Below are 14,761 nucleotides of genomic sequence, written 5' to 3'. Positions count from 1 at the left end.
TCTTCCGATTCTCCAATTACAAAGCGTTTCCCAGAACACAGAGGCCACCAGGGTCTCTCACCTTGGTGCAAATGGAAAGTGCTGCAGGATGTTTTCTGGTGACCTCAGAGATGCTGTTGCCAAGAGGGAACCAATTGTGTCAGGTGAGGGAGGACAGAGCAAGTTGCAGTGGGAAGGCCTATTTCAAAGCAGGTGAAATGCCCAGATGGAGAATTTAGCCTGACTCTTGGAGCCAGCTTTGGTTCATGTTAGAGGAAAATAGCTAACCATGGGACTTTGGTGCTCCAGCTCCTGTCATGGCTCTTGCTGCACATCTGCTCAGGCTTCAATCTTCCTTCTGCCCCCCTCTGAAGCTTCCTCTCCCTCTCTTGCATGTGTACTCTTTTCCTCTCACTGTTCTTTATCCCCCCCTCCCTTGGCAAGCAGGGTGGGAGCAGAAAGTGCTGCTTCAGTTCCTGGCACTGCACTGAGCATCCTCACCTTGCTGTGGGGTGGCTTTAGCTCAACCTTTCCCTATGCAGAGAGGCAAAGCGGTAGCTCTCCTTGGGGAACAGAGGCAGCTCCCGGCCTGGTGGAATAAGGAGTAAGGAGAAAGCTGGAAATATAGCTAAAACATGAAAGCTGTGGCACCTTTGGAAATGGCTTGGTCACTCCAGGCAGGTTCACTGTCCTTAAAAGATGTCTCTGGGCATCTGGAGACAGATCCTGGATTTCCCATAATTTCACAGGTTGATTTCCCAGTGTTCTGTATTCTGTCTGATTAAAGTCATCCCATGCTAAGCCCTCCCCCTCCAGAGTCTGCACATGAGACACATCATCCCTGCTGATAGACAAAGAGAGAAGCACATTGTCCCTCTGCTCTCTGCACACCCAAAAGACAGGGGCTTTTTTTTGTTACCCCTGGTCAGGGTAAGGACCCAGAGCAAGTTACGAGTCGTGGCTCTGGCCCTTCTCCTGCTCAGGGAACCAGGAACATACCACCCCAGGCAAGGGTTTGTTTCATTTCAGAGGGATCTGCTGAGCTCTTTGTTGTCCCAAAGGGCCCTTGGAAGAGACTTTCCCTGGGCCAGCATAGGAGGCTGCTCTTGGAAGGATGAGAAGCTGTGCTGCCAGGCCCAGTAGGATAAACAGAGTGTGTAAAACCTGAGTTAGCTCTTCTGTCAGGTGTTACAGCAGGGTCATGGCTCTCACCTCAGGACTTCTCAATTTATGCCTGGGGACTTTAACTTGATGGCCAGATACTTCCCCAGACTTGTGCATCAGACACTGCAAGGTGCCCCAGCCTCTGCATGAGTGAGATTGGAGATGTTTTGAACAAGAAGGGGTGGACTTCTTCCAAGTCCCATCAAAATACATGCCGATCCCCTTCCTTGCATGTAGTAGACACCTACTGAAAGCTGAAGCTGAAAGCGCTTCAGCGAGGGCGAGAAGCCCTGGCCAACCAGTGAGATTGCAACCAGGGCAGAGCAGGCATCGGAAACTCCTCCTCCTCAACTTCTGTCTTTCTTCCTCCTTTCTCCCTCTTCTTTTTCCACCTTCTTCTTTTCCTTTCTCTTCCTTCTCACCCTCTTCTTCCCCCTCCCTCCCGCGCTCCCCACCCCCTGGTATCAAGGCGACATCTCCAAGCCAAGTACTTTTAATTTCGCCCGTGGCCCTTGCTGACACGCTGGATATGCACAGCAAGTTAAATTCCCGCCTGATCAATAAAGCAGAAGCAGCGTGTCCGACTGGTCGATATTTTTTTATCTGTCTTCAGCCCAGTCCTGCTGATGACAGCCCCCTGCGCTTCAGCAAAGGCACTCAAGGGCATCAGGCTTTGGCAACACAGCTCTTTTTTTTATTTTATTATTATTATTTAAATTTGAAAAAACCCAGATGCCTACCAAAAAAAAAAAAAAAAAAAAGAAAGAAAAAAAGTTCACGGAGTTTGGCCTTTGCTTAATAACATTTTATGATTTATCTTAATTTTTAATTGAAAAAAATTTGCGAATTAATTGATTTCTGGGACTTGCCAATTAACATTGTAATTGGGTGCATGATAAATTTCGAGGGAGCATCATTTTTCTCCCTCTCCCCCTTGTCACCAGGAAGGGGAATCGCGAGGGCAGCTGCTTCCTACCCAGTCCGCCCCCCGCTCCTTCCCGAGGTACCGCTGCCCTCCTCCCCCCTTGCTACTGTATCTTAAAGAAGGAGCAAGAAAGCTAATAAAGTCGTGTTATTAGAGTCTCGCCAGAGGTGACCCCTCGAGGCATAAATCCAGGCCGGGGAGATGCTGGGGACAGGTACTATTAAATGCCTGACAGTGCTGTGGGCAGCAGGAGTGGGCACCTCCCTTGCAGCACCCTCTGCCCAGGCGCTGGGGAAGGTGGTTGGTCAGGCTGGGGCTCACAGGGTCTTTCACAGAGGGCTCTGGCACCCCCAAGTTGTTCAACGGAGCAGTTCATTACCTGTGATGTTATCCCATCTCATATGTGAAACCCAGCACACAGGAACCTCTGTATGATGCCCAGCTGCTCCAAGGAGAGACCCAACCCCAGTACCTGGCTTCCTGCAGCACCCAGGGTTTGTCCCTCAGCACACAGAGTTTTTCCCACAGCCAATGTTCCCCAGCAAAACCAAGGCTGCTGGGGCAGGGCTTTGTTCCTAAGACTGGAGCACAGAGAGGTCATTCACACCCTTCTCTGCCCTTACTCCCCAGGGAAGTAGGTCCTGCCCCATGGCAGCAGCAGGGCATCCATGCCACCCCACAGCAGAGGTGTCACAGGTGTCCAGATTCAGGCATAGATGCATCGCTGGGTGTATGGGAAGTGGCATCACCTAAAGCTTTCTCCAGCAGCATGACTCCTGCCAGGTCTAAATTAAACACACTTGGTCACTGGAAAAACCTACTTGGAAGTGTCAGCTTCAGGATGCAGGGCCACCTGCCACCACGAGGCAGCTAAGAAGGTCACGTCCCCATGTGGGGCATGGAGAAGTGGTTGAGCTGGCTGCTGCTGAAACCAGGAGTGAGGACACAGCACTGTGCCAGGGCAGGGAGAAAGAAAAAGCCACACCTGGGGGGACAGAGTTGGAGAGTGGAAATGCCAAGAAAATTAAAATGTGCCTGGTGGTTCTCCCACCCAACTGCTGGTATGGATCACCTTGTGGCAGTCAGCTCAGCACTGTCTAAAGCCCAAGAGCTTGGAAGGGGCTTTGCTGTACTGTCCTGCCACCCCCACTACACCCCACTACACAGAGGTGAATGGTGCCAGCCCAGGGAGAGGGATCCCAGGCTTCCCCAGCAGAGGTTTGGCTCTCCCACCAGCTGGGACACCAGAAAGGCCAGGAGCAGCCCAGCTCTGCGCCCACTGGTGTCAGTGGCAGGGAACTGTGGGGGAACAGAGGGAAATTTATGAGGAGAGGAGTCTGTTTATTATCCAGCAAATGTGGTGCTGCTAATACCATGGATCCATCCTCCTTCATCCCCCTCTGATTTGTGTCCCTGCCCCTTGCTGTGGCAGATTAATAATCATGGACAGAAAGAGAAGAGAGACCCTGCAGGTTCCTCCTGTGCTCTCAGAGGGTGGCAATGACAGCAGCCTAGGCTCTTCATCCACAGCTTCTCCAGCAGAGAAAGCATAAGCTGCACAGCCAGTTAGGGATGCTCCATTCCTCTCCTCCCGTGGCACACTCAGGGCAGGCAGAGGCTGCTGCCCATAACTCATAGGTAAGAACACTTCTTATGGGTCAGGGCTTCCAGGGTAGCAAAGAGGGTGAGAGAATTTGTGGGCAATGCATTTCCTGACTCATGCAGTGCCCTGAAAGTGCTATGAATGCTCCTTGAAGTGCCTCAGGACCTGCTGTACCCGCACCTCATTTCCTAACTACAAGGCTGGGATTTGGGACAGCAGTGGGCAAAGCCTTCCTCTGCCACTGCCTCCCAGTGCAGTGGGAGCACTAGGAAGGGATGCATGGAAACCCACGGGTGAGAAATAAATCTTTGGTCAGTTATTTGCCCGTAAGCAATGCATGCCTCCTGCAGAGCCTCTTCTGAACTGCCACGTGAGCTGGGAATAATTAAACAGTCATTACAGCTGCGGTAGCAAAGAGCCCCCCAGATCAATCTAATGCATGACCTTTCCTTCTGACTTTTCTCTTTATTTTTTCAGCCACCTCCTTCTCAAATAGTGGGAGAGAAATGAAGGAGCCTTCCCACCCCAGCCTCCTGCTTTGCCCTGTGCACATGGACCATCTCATTCTCCCCCAGAAACCTGTCACCCACTCTGAACAGGGGATCCCAGCAGGGCCATGGGGTACCAGGGGTTGGTAAAGAAAACTCCAGTAGGGAAGAAAGACCCAGAGATGCAAGTGGGACAGAGCAAAAGGGGGATTTTAGTGTGGTCAGGTCATGTCACCGTGTTTTATGATCCTGCTGTATTTCTGCTGCAGCATAATCTTTCTGGGGGAGGTGGGTGGCTGCCCTGCAGGGTCATGTTTGTCACAGCTGACCATGTTGGGCATTGAGGTCTCACAAATACTGTCTTGGGAAACATTTTGGAAGCACAGCTGGGTCTGTAGGTGCAGAGCATTTCTAGTCCTAATTCCAGTGTCTCTGGCAATTTTTACCATCACTCAGCCCCTTCCCCAGCACTGGATGCAGGAGATCTTCCTGCAGGTGCCTCAAGCAGAGCCAGAGAAGGTTTAAAATCCCTCTTTGCTCCCTCTGACAGCATGGATCACGCCCAGCCATGCTGGGGCTGTCACCTGCAGCTGGGTGAGGATTTGGCCTCATGTAGTTAAAAAAAAAATTAAAAAAAAATCAAACTCCCATTTCCTTATTTAGGCTTCAAGTGCCACTTCCGTTTATTAAAACTGGCATTCACAAAAATCCAATTCTCTCTCTACCCAGCGACTGCTTATTTACAGCTGGTGTTCCCATCCTCACAGCTCTGCGAGCAGCTTGTTCTGCTGCCGGGGCTCCCATCCTGGGGCTGCATCTTTGAGCCTGCAGCTGAAAAGAAATTGTTTCTACTGGATTTTTTTTGTCATTTTAAGAAATACATCCGTTGTCCATGGCTTGTAGAAACCTTTTGGCTTTGCAGGATCTCATGTGGGAACTGCAAACACTCTGGCTGGTGCCCATTAAATTCAGAGGGCTGCTGTAGGAGGGCAGCAGAGCTGGATGACACCAGCTGCATGGCATCAGCCTCTTAACACCTCTTTAGAACTCTTCTGGCTGCAATGTGGTTAAGGGATGATCACAAACAACTGCAGCTGCTCAAGCTCAAGGAACTTCTTTTGCAGTTGTGATTAATTACATGTGGGGAGTGCAGCTGGGGGTGGCTGCTGTGCCCAATACTGAGCTTGGCCCTTCCTTGATAGATGCTCATATAAGCCCTGCCTTGCACTGGGTGGGGTCTCTGCAGAAATCTTGTTTGAACACACTTGGGGATCCCCAGAGCCTCTGGTGGGCTGAAGCACAGCTTAAGAGCTGTTTCTGGCCTTATGGTTGCTGCACTGAGACTTCAGGCAAGTCCCATCGCTACTCTGCGCTCAGATTTCCTTTCTGACTACCTCTCTCAGTCCCTTCACTTGAGCTGTAGCTATAGTTACCACAGACCTTTCCAGCCTTTCCTCCAGAACACTGGGGGAATGCTACAGTGCTGGCACAGTCCATGCCCATGCCACAGTGAGAGCAGAGGAGGAGGGTCCTGCCCTGCTTCCCTGGAACAGCTGCCTGGTATGGGGCTTCTCCTGGGCTGAGGGGTCAGCCAGAGCCTTGCTTTCTCTGTGGAGGGCCTTGCTGAGAGTAAGTGTTCCTTTTAAAGCTGATGTGCCTTAATTTAGAGGAGTGATGGGTCCCTGGTGAGCACCTCAAGGTGCATATGTACCCAGCCATGCAGCTCCTGTTAACATGGATGTGTGATGCAGCTGCAGGGCTGGGCAGAGCCCTCCAGCAGCACCTCAGCAGGGACGTCATTCTACCCCCAGGGCACCTGAACACAGGGACAACACAAATGCACAGCCAGAACTAGTGCCACAGCCCTGAGAAAGGGAAGCAGCCTCATATCACTTGGAAATGCAAAGGAGAGAGAGAGAAGGAGGCTGTCCAAATTGCTGGGTCTTTCCAGAGTGTTTCTCATCTTCTTTGGTACTTTTGGGTGGGTTGCCTAAAAGGGAAAGAAGTTGTTTTTCTGTAATGAACTAGATAAACAATTCCCCAAATAGATTAAAACTAACTGTAACTTATAAAAGCAGGTAGTAATTATATTTTATTAGCTAGCAAAACACCATTTTTTTATTTTGTAGGATAATTCTCTGTAAATCACCTTAATTAGAAGTGTCAGACGAGCCCGTGAATATCGTACTTAGTAACTAATTTCCTATGTACAGGTTATAATTTAAAACACATGGATCACTCGCTGAGTAGAAATATGCTAGCCATGAAATAATGTGGGGAGTGTTGGGGTTATTACTATGTAAATGTGTAATCATTTCAGACCACTGCAGCCTGGCTGGGTGATTAAAGAGAATCCCAAGGTCTCCAAAGATTGTGCTCTCTTCAAGGGCCTAGAGCAAAAAAACTTTAAAAGGCACCGAAAAGTGTTTGAACTTTAAAGGTCTTGATTTCCCTTTTACCATTTTTAATTTGTCTGCGGTGTTTATGGAGGGGAAGGTTTCTCTTTGCTGATGGCCTTTCGACTCTCAGCCTGCTGCCAGCATCCTTAAGAGGTGCAGAGGTCTGTGCCTGCCATAATCTGGGGGGTAGTTTTGTGGGAGGGAGGAAAGCACCCTTAAATTGTAGGGTTTTGGGGACTCACATGACCAGTATTTGTGCTCATTCCTGACCCATCTCTGGAAATAAAGAGAAACAAATTGCAGACTCTTATGAGCAATAGAGTGGGGATAAATTGCAAGGAGGGAGGTGGTTCTTATTAAGCCTCCAAATGAAGAATAAAATAATTTGGCAGAGTTTATCTAAATCGATCTTCCCCATCAGTCCCAACATCTTGGCCTTAGGGCTGACCAAAAATTCTTGTCCTGAAAACCGCAGTTTCCTGATGCTAACACCATTTCTGGGAGGAATTAATAAGATTCTTCCTCTTTTTTTTTCAAAAAGGAATAATTTTAAACACCTTTAAGAAGAAAAGAGAGGAAATGAGGGTTTTTTTAACCTGGCATTTGGATTATAAAAGGAAAAAAAAGTTGTTTTACACTTGGGTGACTGAGAAATTCAAGCTAGCACTGGAGATGGGAAGGGGATGGAAATCCCTCCCATCGCAGGCGTTCAGGTGTAGGCTGGACGTGGTGCCAGGGCTGCATCTCTGGGGGTAGCAGGGACTGACTTTGCTTCCCACAGCCTCCTAAGAGCAGGGGGGCAGAACTGGGACACAGGGGGGAATCCTGCACCCCCCAGCAAGCCCAACCCTTCAGGGAAGGGGGGCTGTGAAGGGGTGATGCCCCAGCCCATTAATCCATGGCCCCCAGGAACCACAGCTGCTTTCTTTGGGAGCAGAGCCAAGGCATTTGGGGTGACCTGGTGGTGATGGATAAGTATGTGTTTCCCCCTGGTTTGGGCTGGGGGGCAAGTACGGTGGCACTGGGAGAGGAGGGGGGCTGTAGCCCCAGGAGAAAACACCTTCCTCCATCCCTGCTCATTTCATAACACCCAGCCATCTGCCAAATCAAGGCAGATTAAAGCCAGCCAAATTCAATTTCTCCCCGCTGCCACTGCAGCTCGGCATCTGGGGCTAAAGTGTCCCCAACAAAGCGAACATGACAGGCACATTGCTTTTTTGTCACATCTAGTACCATGTTGATCTTCTAAAAGTCTCATAAAAATTTATTGATGTCTCCCATATTGCTGTGATTGAGAAGAAAGGAGCGCGGGTGTGCAGGGCCGGGAGCGCGCGCGCGGGCGAGCGTGTGTGCGTGTGTATATTAATGTTTCTGAAGTAGATCTGATTTGATATGTCTTGTTCTATTGTCAGCATCTGTTTAGCGAGGCTTTTTAATACTTTCTGGCTGCCGATCACTCATCCTTAGCCTGGGATACAGGCTTGCATACAAATTTTGTTATTAAACACAATTCCATTCCCCCCCCATTCCCCACCCTCCGTCTCCCCCCTGCTAACCTCCCCCCCTCCACCCACCCATCCATCATCTCCCCGGGGCTATGGGGAGCTGGGAGCCAGCCATCCCACCAGCGTGCTCTTACAAGCACACGCACTGGGCTTAGCAACATATTTCAAGAGCCTTTTGCCTGCTGCAGGTGCTTTGCATTGACAAATCGAATCACGGGGAAATAATTTATTTCCTAATGCTGTTTGCAGCATGTTAGCAGGAGAATTTACATGAGAGAGATTACTTTAATAACCAAAAAATTACAGTGCAGGCCTCCCCGCCATGTCGGCTTTGATATGTAATTGTTTCAAGTTTAACCTGTCTGGAGGGGGGAAGGTGTTATTAAATCTACAGCATCTCCCGCTGGCGAGGGCAGGCGAGGAGGAGCACCGTGGCGGGGACCTCCTTCCCTGCTAAATGGGGAACAAGCTAGTAGATCTGTTTTGATATGTCTTGTTCTATTGTCAGCATCTGTTTAGCGAGGCTTTTTAATCCTTTCTGGCTGCCGATCACTCATCCTTAGCCTGGGATACAGGCTTGCATACAAATTTTGTTATTAAACACAATTCCATTCCCCCCCCATTCCCCACCCTCCGTCTCCCCCCTGCTAACCTCCCCCCCTCCACCCACCCATCCATCATCTCCCCGGGGCTATGGGGAGCTGGGAGCCAGCCATCCCACCAGCGTGCTCTTACAAGCACACGCACTGGGCTTAGCAACATATTTCAAGAGCCTTTTGCCTGCTGCAGGTGCTTTGCATTGACAAATCGAATCATGGGGAAATAATTTATTTCCTAATGCTGTTTGCAGCATGTTAGCAGGAGAATTTACATGAGAGAGATTACTTTAATAACCAAAAAATTACAGTGCAGGCCTCCCCGCCATGTCGGCTTTGATATGTAATTGTTTCAAGTTTAACCTGTCTGGAGGGGGGAAGGTGTTATTAAATCTACAGCATCTCCCGCTGGCGAGGGCAGGCGAGGAGGAGCACCGTGGCGGGGACCTCCTTCCCTGCTAAATGGGGAACAAGCTGAATTAACAAATCACTCCAGCCTCAGGCAGAGCTGCTGCCTCCACAGTGTTGCTGGAGCTGAGGGGATCTTCTTTCCCTTGCTCTGACACCAATTTAATCTCCTTCCCTTTCTTTCCCTCCTTTTTTTAATTGTGCCTGATCCTATGCAGGGCTCACCATCCCTGCTCACTTCTCCCTTGCTCCCCTTCAGCCTTGCTCCTTGCTTTTCCCCAGAGCTGGGAGAAGTGCTGTGCAAGCCCCCATGAAGGGAGAGAGTTGGGATTTGACTCTGCATCATGTTTCTGGGTTTTGGGGGATTTCACTCATAGGACTATTTTATTCCATCTGGATAAATAGCTGGCACTGCCCTCCTTTCCATGCCTCTCCGATCAGGGAGGGGAGTGTCTCATAGGTCTGGGAAGGGGAGCCATGTGCTTTGTATTTGACCTTGTGAGATCCCTCGCAGAGCTCCCTCCTTGCCCACCACAGCAGTTTTGTGACTCTGACCCTGTTCTCTTCTCTCTTGGCAGCAAGAGCTCCATCCTGAAGGATGCCATGGCAGCAGGTACCCCCAAGGTAAGTGAGCACAATTAGGCACACCTTACCTGCCTCAAGGAAGGATGGTCTCTACACCCCCTGGCCTGCACAGCCCCACTCCCTCTCCTGCTACTCAGTGTTCCCCAGGGAGGTGGCCCCACTTTGGGGACAGCCCAGCACTGTGGGAAGCTGCTGCCCCACTCACTTATTGGGCTGGAGCTGTCAAGTCCCAGCACAGCCTCTCTGGTTCCCTGTGGAGCAGAAAGACAGTGGAGCTGAAGGACATGGTGGGCTCCAGGACTCCAGATTGTGTGTAATGACAGCTAACAAGAGCTGATCACACGCAGGCTGAGCTCAGCCTGGGCAATCATGTGCAGGAGTTCTTGGAGCCAGAGCCATATGCCAGCTTTGGAAGAGCAGAGTGGGACTGCCTCAAGGGAGTGAAGCACACCTGAGGAGGAGCCCAAATCACTAAAACATCCTGCCTCAGTTGCATCCCCCCCCCCCAGGACCCACCTCCCAGCTCCTAGGCTCAGAATGCAAACATACTAAATGCACAGAGCATCATGGTATCACTGCAAGGGGCATAATTTAATAATTAGTACCAGTGGTAGCTGGGCTTCTTTTGATATGGTAGTGGGAAGAACCAGAGCTTGGGCAGGCAGGTGGGTGGCAGGGAGCACCTCAGCGCAGCTGGGCATTGCATGGCCTCTGAAAACCATGCTGTGGTTCCCAGGGCAAGTGATCCAGGATCTGCTACTCCTCTCAGGTCACAGTCCAAGCCAGGGAGGCTCCTGGCTTGCAGGGAAATGCAGGGCATCTCTCACAGGAGATGTCTTCATGCTTGTTTTAATAGAATCAAATTCAGGTCTCACTTCCCCTTTTTTTTTTTTTTTTTTTTTTCTGGAAGCTTTAGGTCATTTTTGGCATGTGATGTAAGAAATGGAGACTAAAATTTCACCTCTAGGTTTCCCCTTGAGTCTGGGTGTCTTTTCAAGAACAACAACCCTGTCTGCCCCACCAAGTGAGGGGCTGGGGAGCCACCATGCTGACCTGAGTCCCCAGCAGGCAGGGACACCTCTTAAGTCAACCCAACAATTTCTCAAACCCCACAAGGAAAAATAAAGATCACAGCAATACTCCATCATGCTCCACACCTTTGGCATTCCAAGCTCCTGCATGACTATCCCTGTCTCCCATGCCCTGTCTTGGGAGATATCAGGAGGAGGGCAGAGACCTGGCAATTTCTCCTGTGAAAAACCTGCAGAGCAGAAAGCAATCACCAAACCCACCTGCTATTGAAAATCCACAGAGCATGAGGCTTCCTTGGGATGTCTCACAGGAGCTGGAAAGGGCACCTGCAAAATGAGAGCTGCTGGACTCTGCAAGCTTCCCCTTTCTTCCTCATCAGGTCTGAGTGTAGATAACTCCACAGTCCCAAACACATTGCCTGTGAGGGAGAAGGACAGCTAGGAAGACAGATTAGCTGTTTGGAGGGAAACACAGTGAGTGACTGACAGAGACCAGATAAAGAAGAAGGTCCATCTCACGGCAGGGCTGGGCTTTTGAAGCTTCCATTGACAAAGAATCCCATTTGCCTTGAGTGAGGGGATTAAACTGGGACTGGAGCGTCATTCTATGTAAAAAAGATCAATCATCCCCTGTCACCACATGGATCTTTTCCCTTTGCCCGTCACGTCTGGGGCTAAGAACATTAACTTCAAGAAGCCAGGAGAGCAGGGAGGGAGAGGGTGAAATCAGGAAATCTTTCATTCCCTTCTCAGGGAGCTTGAAAGCCTCTCAGCCCAGGAGGATTCATTATTTTTAGGTGGCTTTTGCTGGGAGACAAGTCCTGTGTGGCATGGGAAGGCACAGCGCTGTCACCTTCACCTGGGCTTGGTATCAAAAGTCTATTTGTAATCACATGGGATTGAGGAGGAGGGTGGTGGGAAGATGAAGGCTTCTCTTCCCTTTGTGCTCACTGAGCTTCTGCAACATGGGGTAGGAATAGATCATCAGCATGTGAAGTCCTTCCGAGAAAGTCCTGCTGGGGACAAAGCTGGGCTTCTGGGCTACCATTAAGAGGGGTCCCAGAAGGAGGTATGGGGGACAGACCCTGAGATGGGCCTGCAGCTCATGCCCAGGCATCCAGACATTGCTGGAGGTCTGGCAGGCAATGCCTGGAAAGAGCTGGGGCCTGTGCTGTGTCCCACTTCCCACCCTGGACACTGGTTGAAGGAGCTACAGGGACTGTCACTAGGTCATCTGGCTGGTCCCTCTTCCAGTGGCAACAAAAGGGCTGACAACTGCAGCAGCACAGCAGCAGGAGAAAGAGGCTGCATCTCCCTTGGGAGCATCCAGCATCCCCTGGCAATGTGCACAGGTTGGTCTCATTCAAGGCTGTGGGAGTTGGAATGGGCTGCAGGCCAGTCATGTTACTTTTGTGGTCACCAGTGGCTTTAAGACCACTTTAGGACTCCTTTAGGACCTTTGCTATAGTATCACAACTGTTGCTGCTTCTGTGCTCTTCTGTCTGAGGCTCTTACTGGTGTGCAGCTGGGATTTAACCCCCACTCCCCCCATGCTGTCTTCTGACTCTGCTTCCAGCCCTTCCCCACTGTTGCCTTAACCAACGTCTTTCTTGGCAGTGAAGGCCCAGATGTAAAATCATGTTCCTCTCTTGCTGCTTTCCTGCCCCTGAAGAACTGTCACTCCCTGCACTGCACTGGGTCAATTTTCATGGCAATATGTCAAAGAAAATCCAATCACTCAACATGGGATGTGATGAGTGCAGGATTATTGTATCAGGTTCTTCTATTATCGGAGCTGACAGAGGCAGTGACAGGCAAGGGCTGGGAGCTGGGGGGCTCCTGCCAGCCTGTCTGCTTGGGGCCTGGGCTCCCTCTCTATGAAGGTAGTGCTGAGCACCACAAAGCCCAGCAAGTGACCAGGATCCACCTTTGCTTCTGTTAGTGGCCAAGTCCACTTGGACAAGCAGCTGCCAAATCTGAGTAGTAAGCCTCAGGATGAGATTTCTATCCAACCCTGACTGCCACTTCCTTAGGAAAGCTGATGACACCAAGCTGGGCTCTGCCAGCCCTCTGTCTGGGGAGAAGGGTCTGAGATAGCTTCTTGGTCTCTTCAGGAAGTCCTGTGCCCTGCAGACAGCAAGTGGAACAGCACTGCCTCCTCCCAGCTGCAGTTTCTGTCCCTGACTGCAAGCTTCGATGTTCACCCCAAGGCTTGGGATAGCCTTTGGTGCCTTGATCTTCATGTTGCTGAGAGCCAGGCAGCCCATCAAGCCCACAAAGGCCAAGGTGACAGCTTGCCCTCGCTTTGCAGCAGGCAGAGGTGCAAAAAGATACTGAAAGCTCATCCCCTTTGCAGAAAGCACACCCAGTAGACCTGCTCTGGGAAAGGTCTTCCTCAAGCATTGGACTTCAAGGGGAGTCCTGGACATCCATAGCATCCTTCTCTGATGGCATGTCTGAGACACCAGGAGGAAGAAGAGGGATGGGAAAAGAAATTCTTCACCAAAGAGGAGCTGCAGTCTCAGTGAGAACAGATACTGTACACCCATGGGAAGGGGTGGAGGATGCCCTTGCTCTTTCTGAGCTAGAGACCGTGTCTCAATGATCCCATTCACGGATGTGGCTCTTCACCAACCTTTTGCTGTTGTCCTGGGTCACCATGTGTCTCTACATAGCCATCAGCAGCTAGCAGTTCTTCCAGGCATTGTTCTTGGATTCCATGCTCCCTCCTTGCCCTTCCCCTCTTGCTTTGGCTACCTCTTGCAAGGGCTTATGCAGCATAGGAGCACACGTTGAATTGAACCCATATTGGTGAGGTGTTATGAGCAGCATCAGTCTGACGTTCCTGCTCTTCCTTGAGCAGCTGCAGTAATTCTGAGAGTCCACATCCCCAGGTCCTTCCAGCTACCTGAGAGCACTTCTTTGCATCCCCATCTGGCCTATGGCTCTCCATGGACTATCATCTAGGTGGGATATAACCTCTGTCCAGAGAGATTTCAGCCCCTAAATTTCAGGCTATTAGCTGCAGATCTGTCAGCTAACAGGATCTGCTGAACTTTATCTTAAATCCCCTCTGAGCGTGCTCCTGCTGCCCACTGAAGGGGAAGAGGCTGGGCTCTTTGAAGCATCCTCCATCTCATGGTGGGTTCAGCATGTGTTTTCCACTGCTGCTTCCTAATATGTGACTGCAAATCACCTTTCCCACTATCCATCCAGCTCTGGCTCTTGCTGCAAACAAACACTGAAGTGAGCAGACAGGAACAAAATCCATGTCCCTGTGCAGCAGATGCTTGTGGCCAGTTTGGGTGTACACCCAGCTCCTCAGAGGGTACCTGCAGGCAGGCAACCAGCTCACTGCTCTGAGACCTCGACAGAGCTGGGAACTAAGCCACACTGCTAGAGCCCATTGATTCCCCCACTCACCCCTGTAATTTTACAGCTTTAGTGAGCAGTTTGAGAGAGAATTACAGCACCTAGAGGGAAATTTGACCACTAAAGCCCTCCAAGGAAAAAGAGCTTTGAAGCAAGCAAGATTTGGAGCCTTAAACCTTGACAGAATGTCTGTATTAAGCCCTTCTCAGCTGCCTCGCTCGAGATGAAATTTCTAGCACAATCATTTAACTTCTCTGTATCATGTCTGGCAGTAGGAACAGGGGATGGGTGTTAGGGCCCCAGGGTTTTAACTCCTCCTCTTGTGTCACTGACTCACAGGGGGGAGGCTGGAGAAGTCACTCACCTTATCCATGCCCCCTCCCTCTGTAGCTGTGATTTACAAGGAAAGATTGGAAAGCTAAATCTGAGCAGTGTGGCAAAGCTATGGCCAAGATGGGGCCATGAGAACAGCCCACAGATACACGAAGGAGGGAAAATTACCTAGGATGAGTGTTGGCTGAACATGCTCCCTGCCAGTTCAGGGTAATAAATACCAGAGCCACTCCAAAAAACATCTCTGCCAGGTTTTATTCCATAAAAGAAAAAAATTACCCCATGAACGAACAAAGCCCCTCACTCCCCTTGGGCCAAACAGCTGTGCCCTCCCATTAGGGCAGGGGAAACTGTTGCATTGGGCAGGAAGAGC

General features: G+C 50.5%; 1 protein-coding gene across 1 annotated transcript in view; it reads left to right on the top strand.

The window, feature by feature from the left end:
- The window catches only part of RNF220 (ring finger protein 220), a 221,123-nt gene that overhangs the window by 142,154 nt on the left and 64,208 nt on the right, over nucleotides 1–14,761 (top strand). The window contains exon 3 of the mRNA XM_010006710.1: nucleotides 9,646–9,691. Coding sequence (XP_010005012.1) covers nucleotides 9,646–9,691 — 46 coding nt within the window. The remainder of the gene's footprint in view (nucleotides 1–9,645; nucleotides 9,692–14,761) is intronic.

The sequence above is a fragment of the Chaetura pelagica genome, unplaced genomic scaffold (genome assembly GCF_000747805.2).
Source record: "Chaetura pelagica isolate M959 unplaced genomic scaffold, ChaPel_1.0 scaffold69, whole genome shotgun sequence".
Classification (NCBI taxonomy): domain Eukaryota; kingdom Metazoa; phylum Chordata; class Aves; order Apodiformes; family Apodidae; genus Chaetura; species Chaetura pelagica.
The sequence above is the reverse complement of the archived record's forward strand: the minus strand, read 5'-3'. Positions and strand labels throughout refer to the sequence as shown.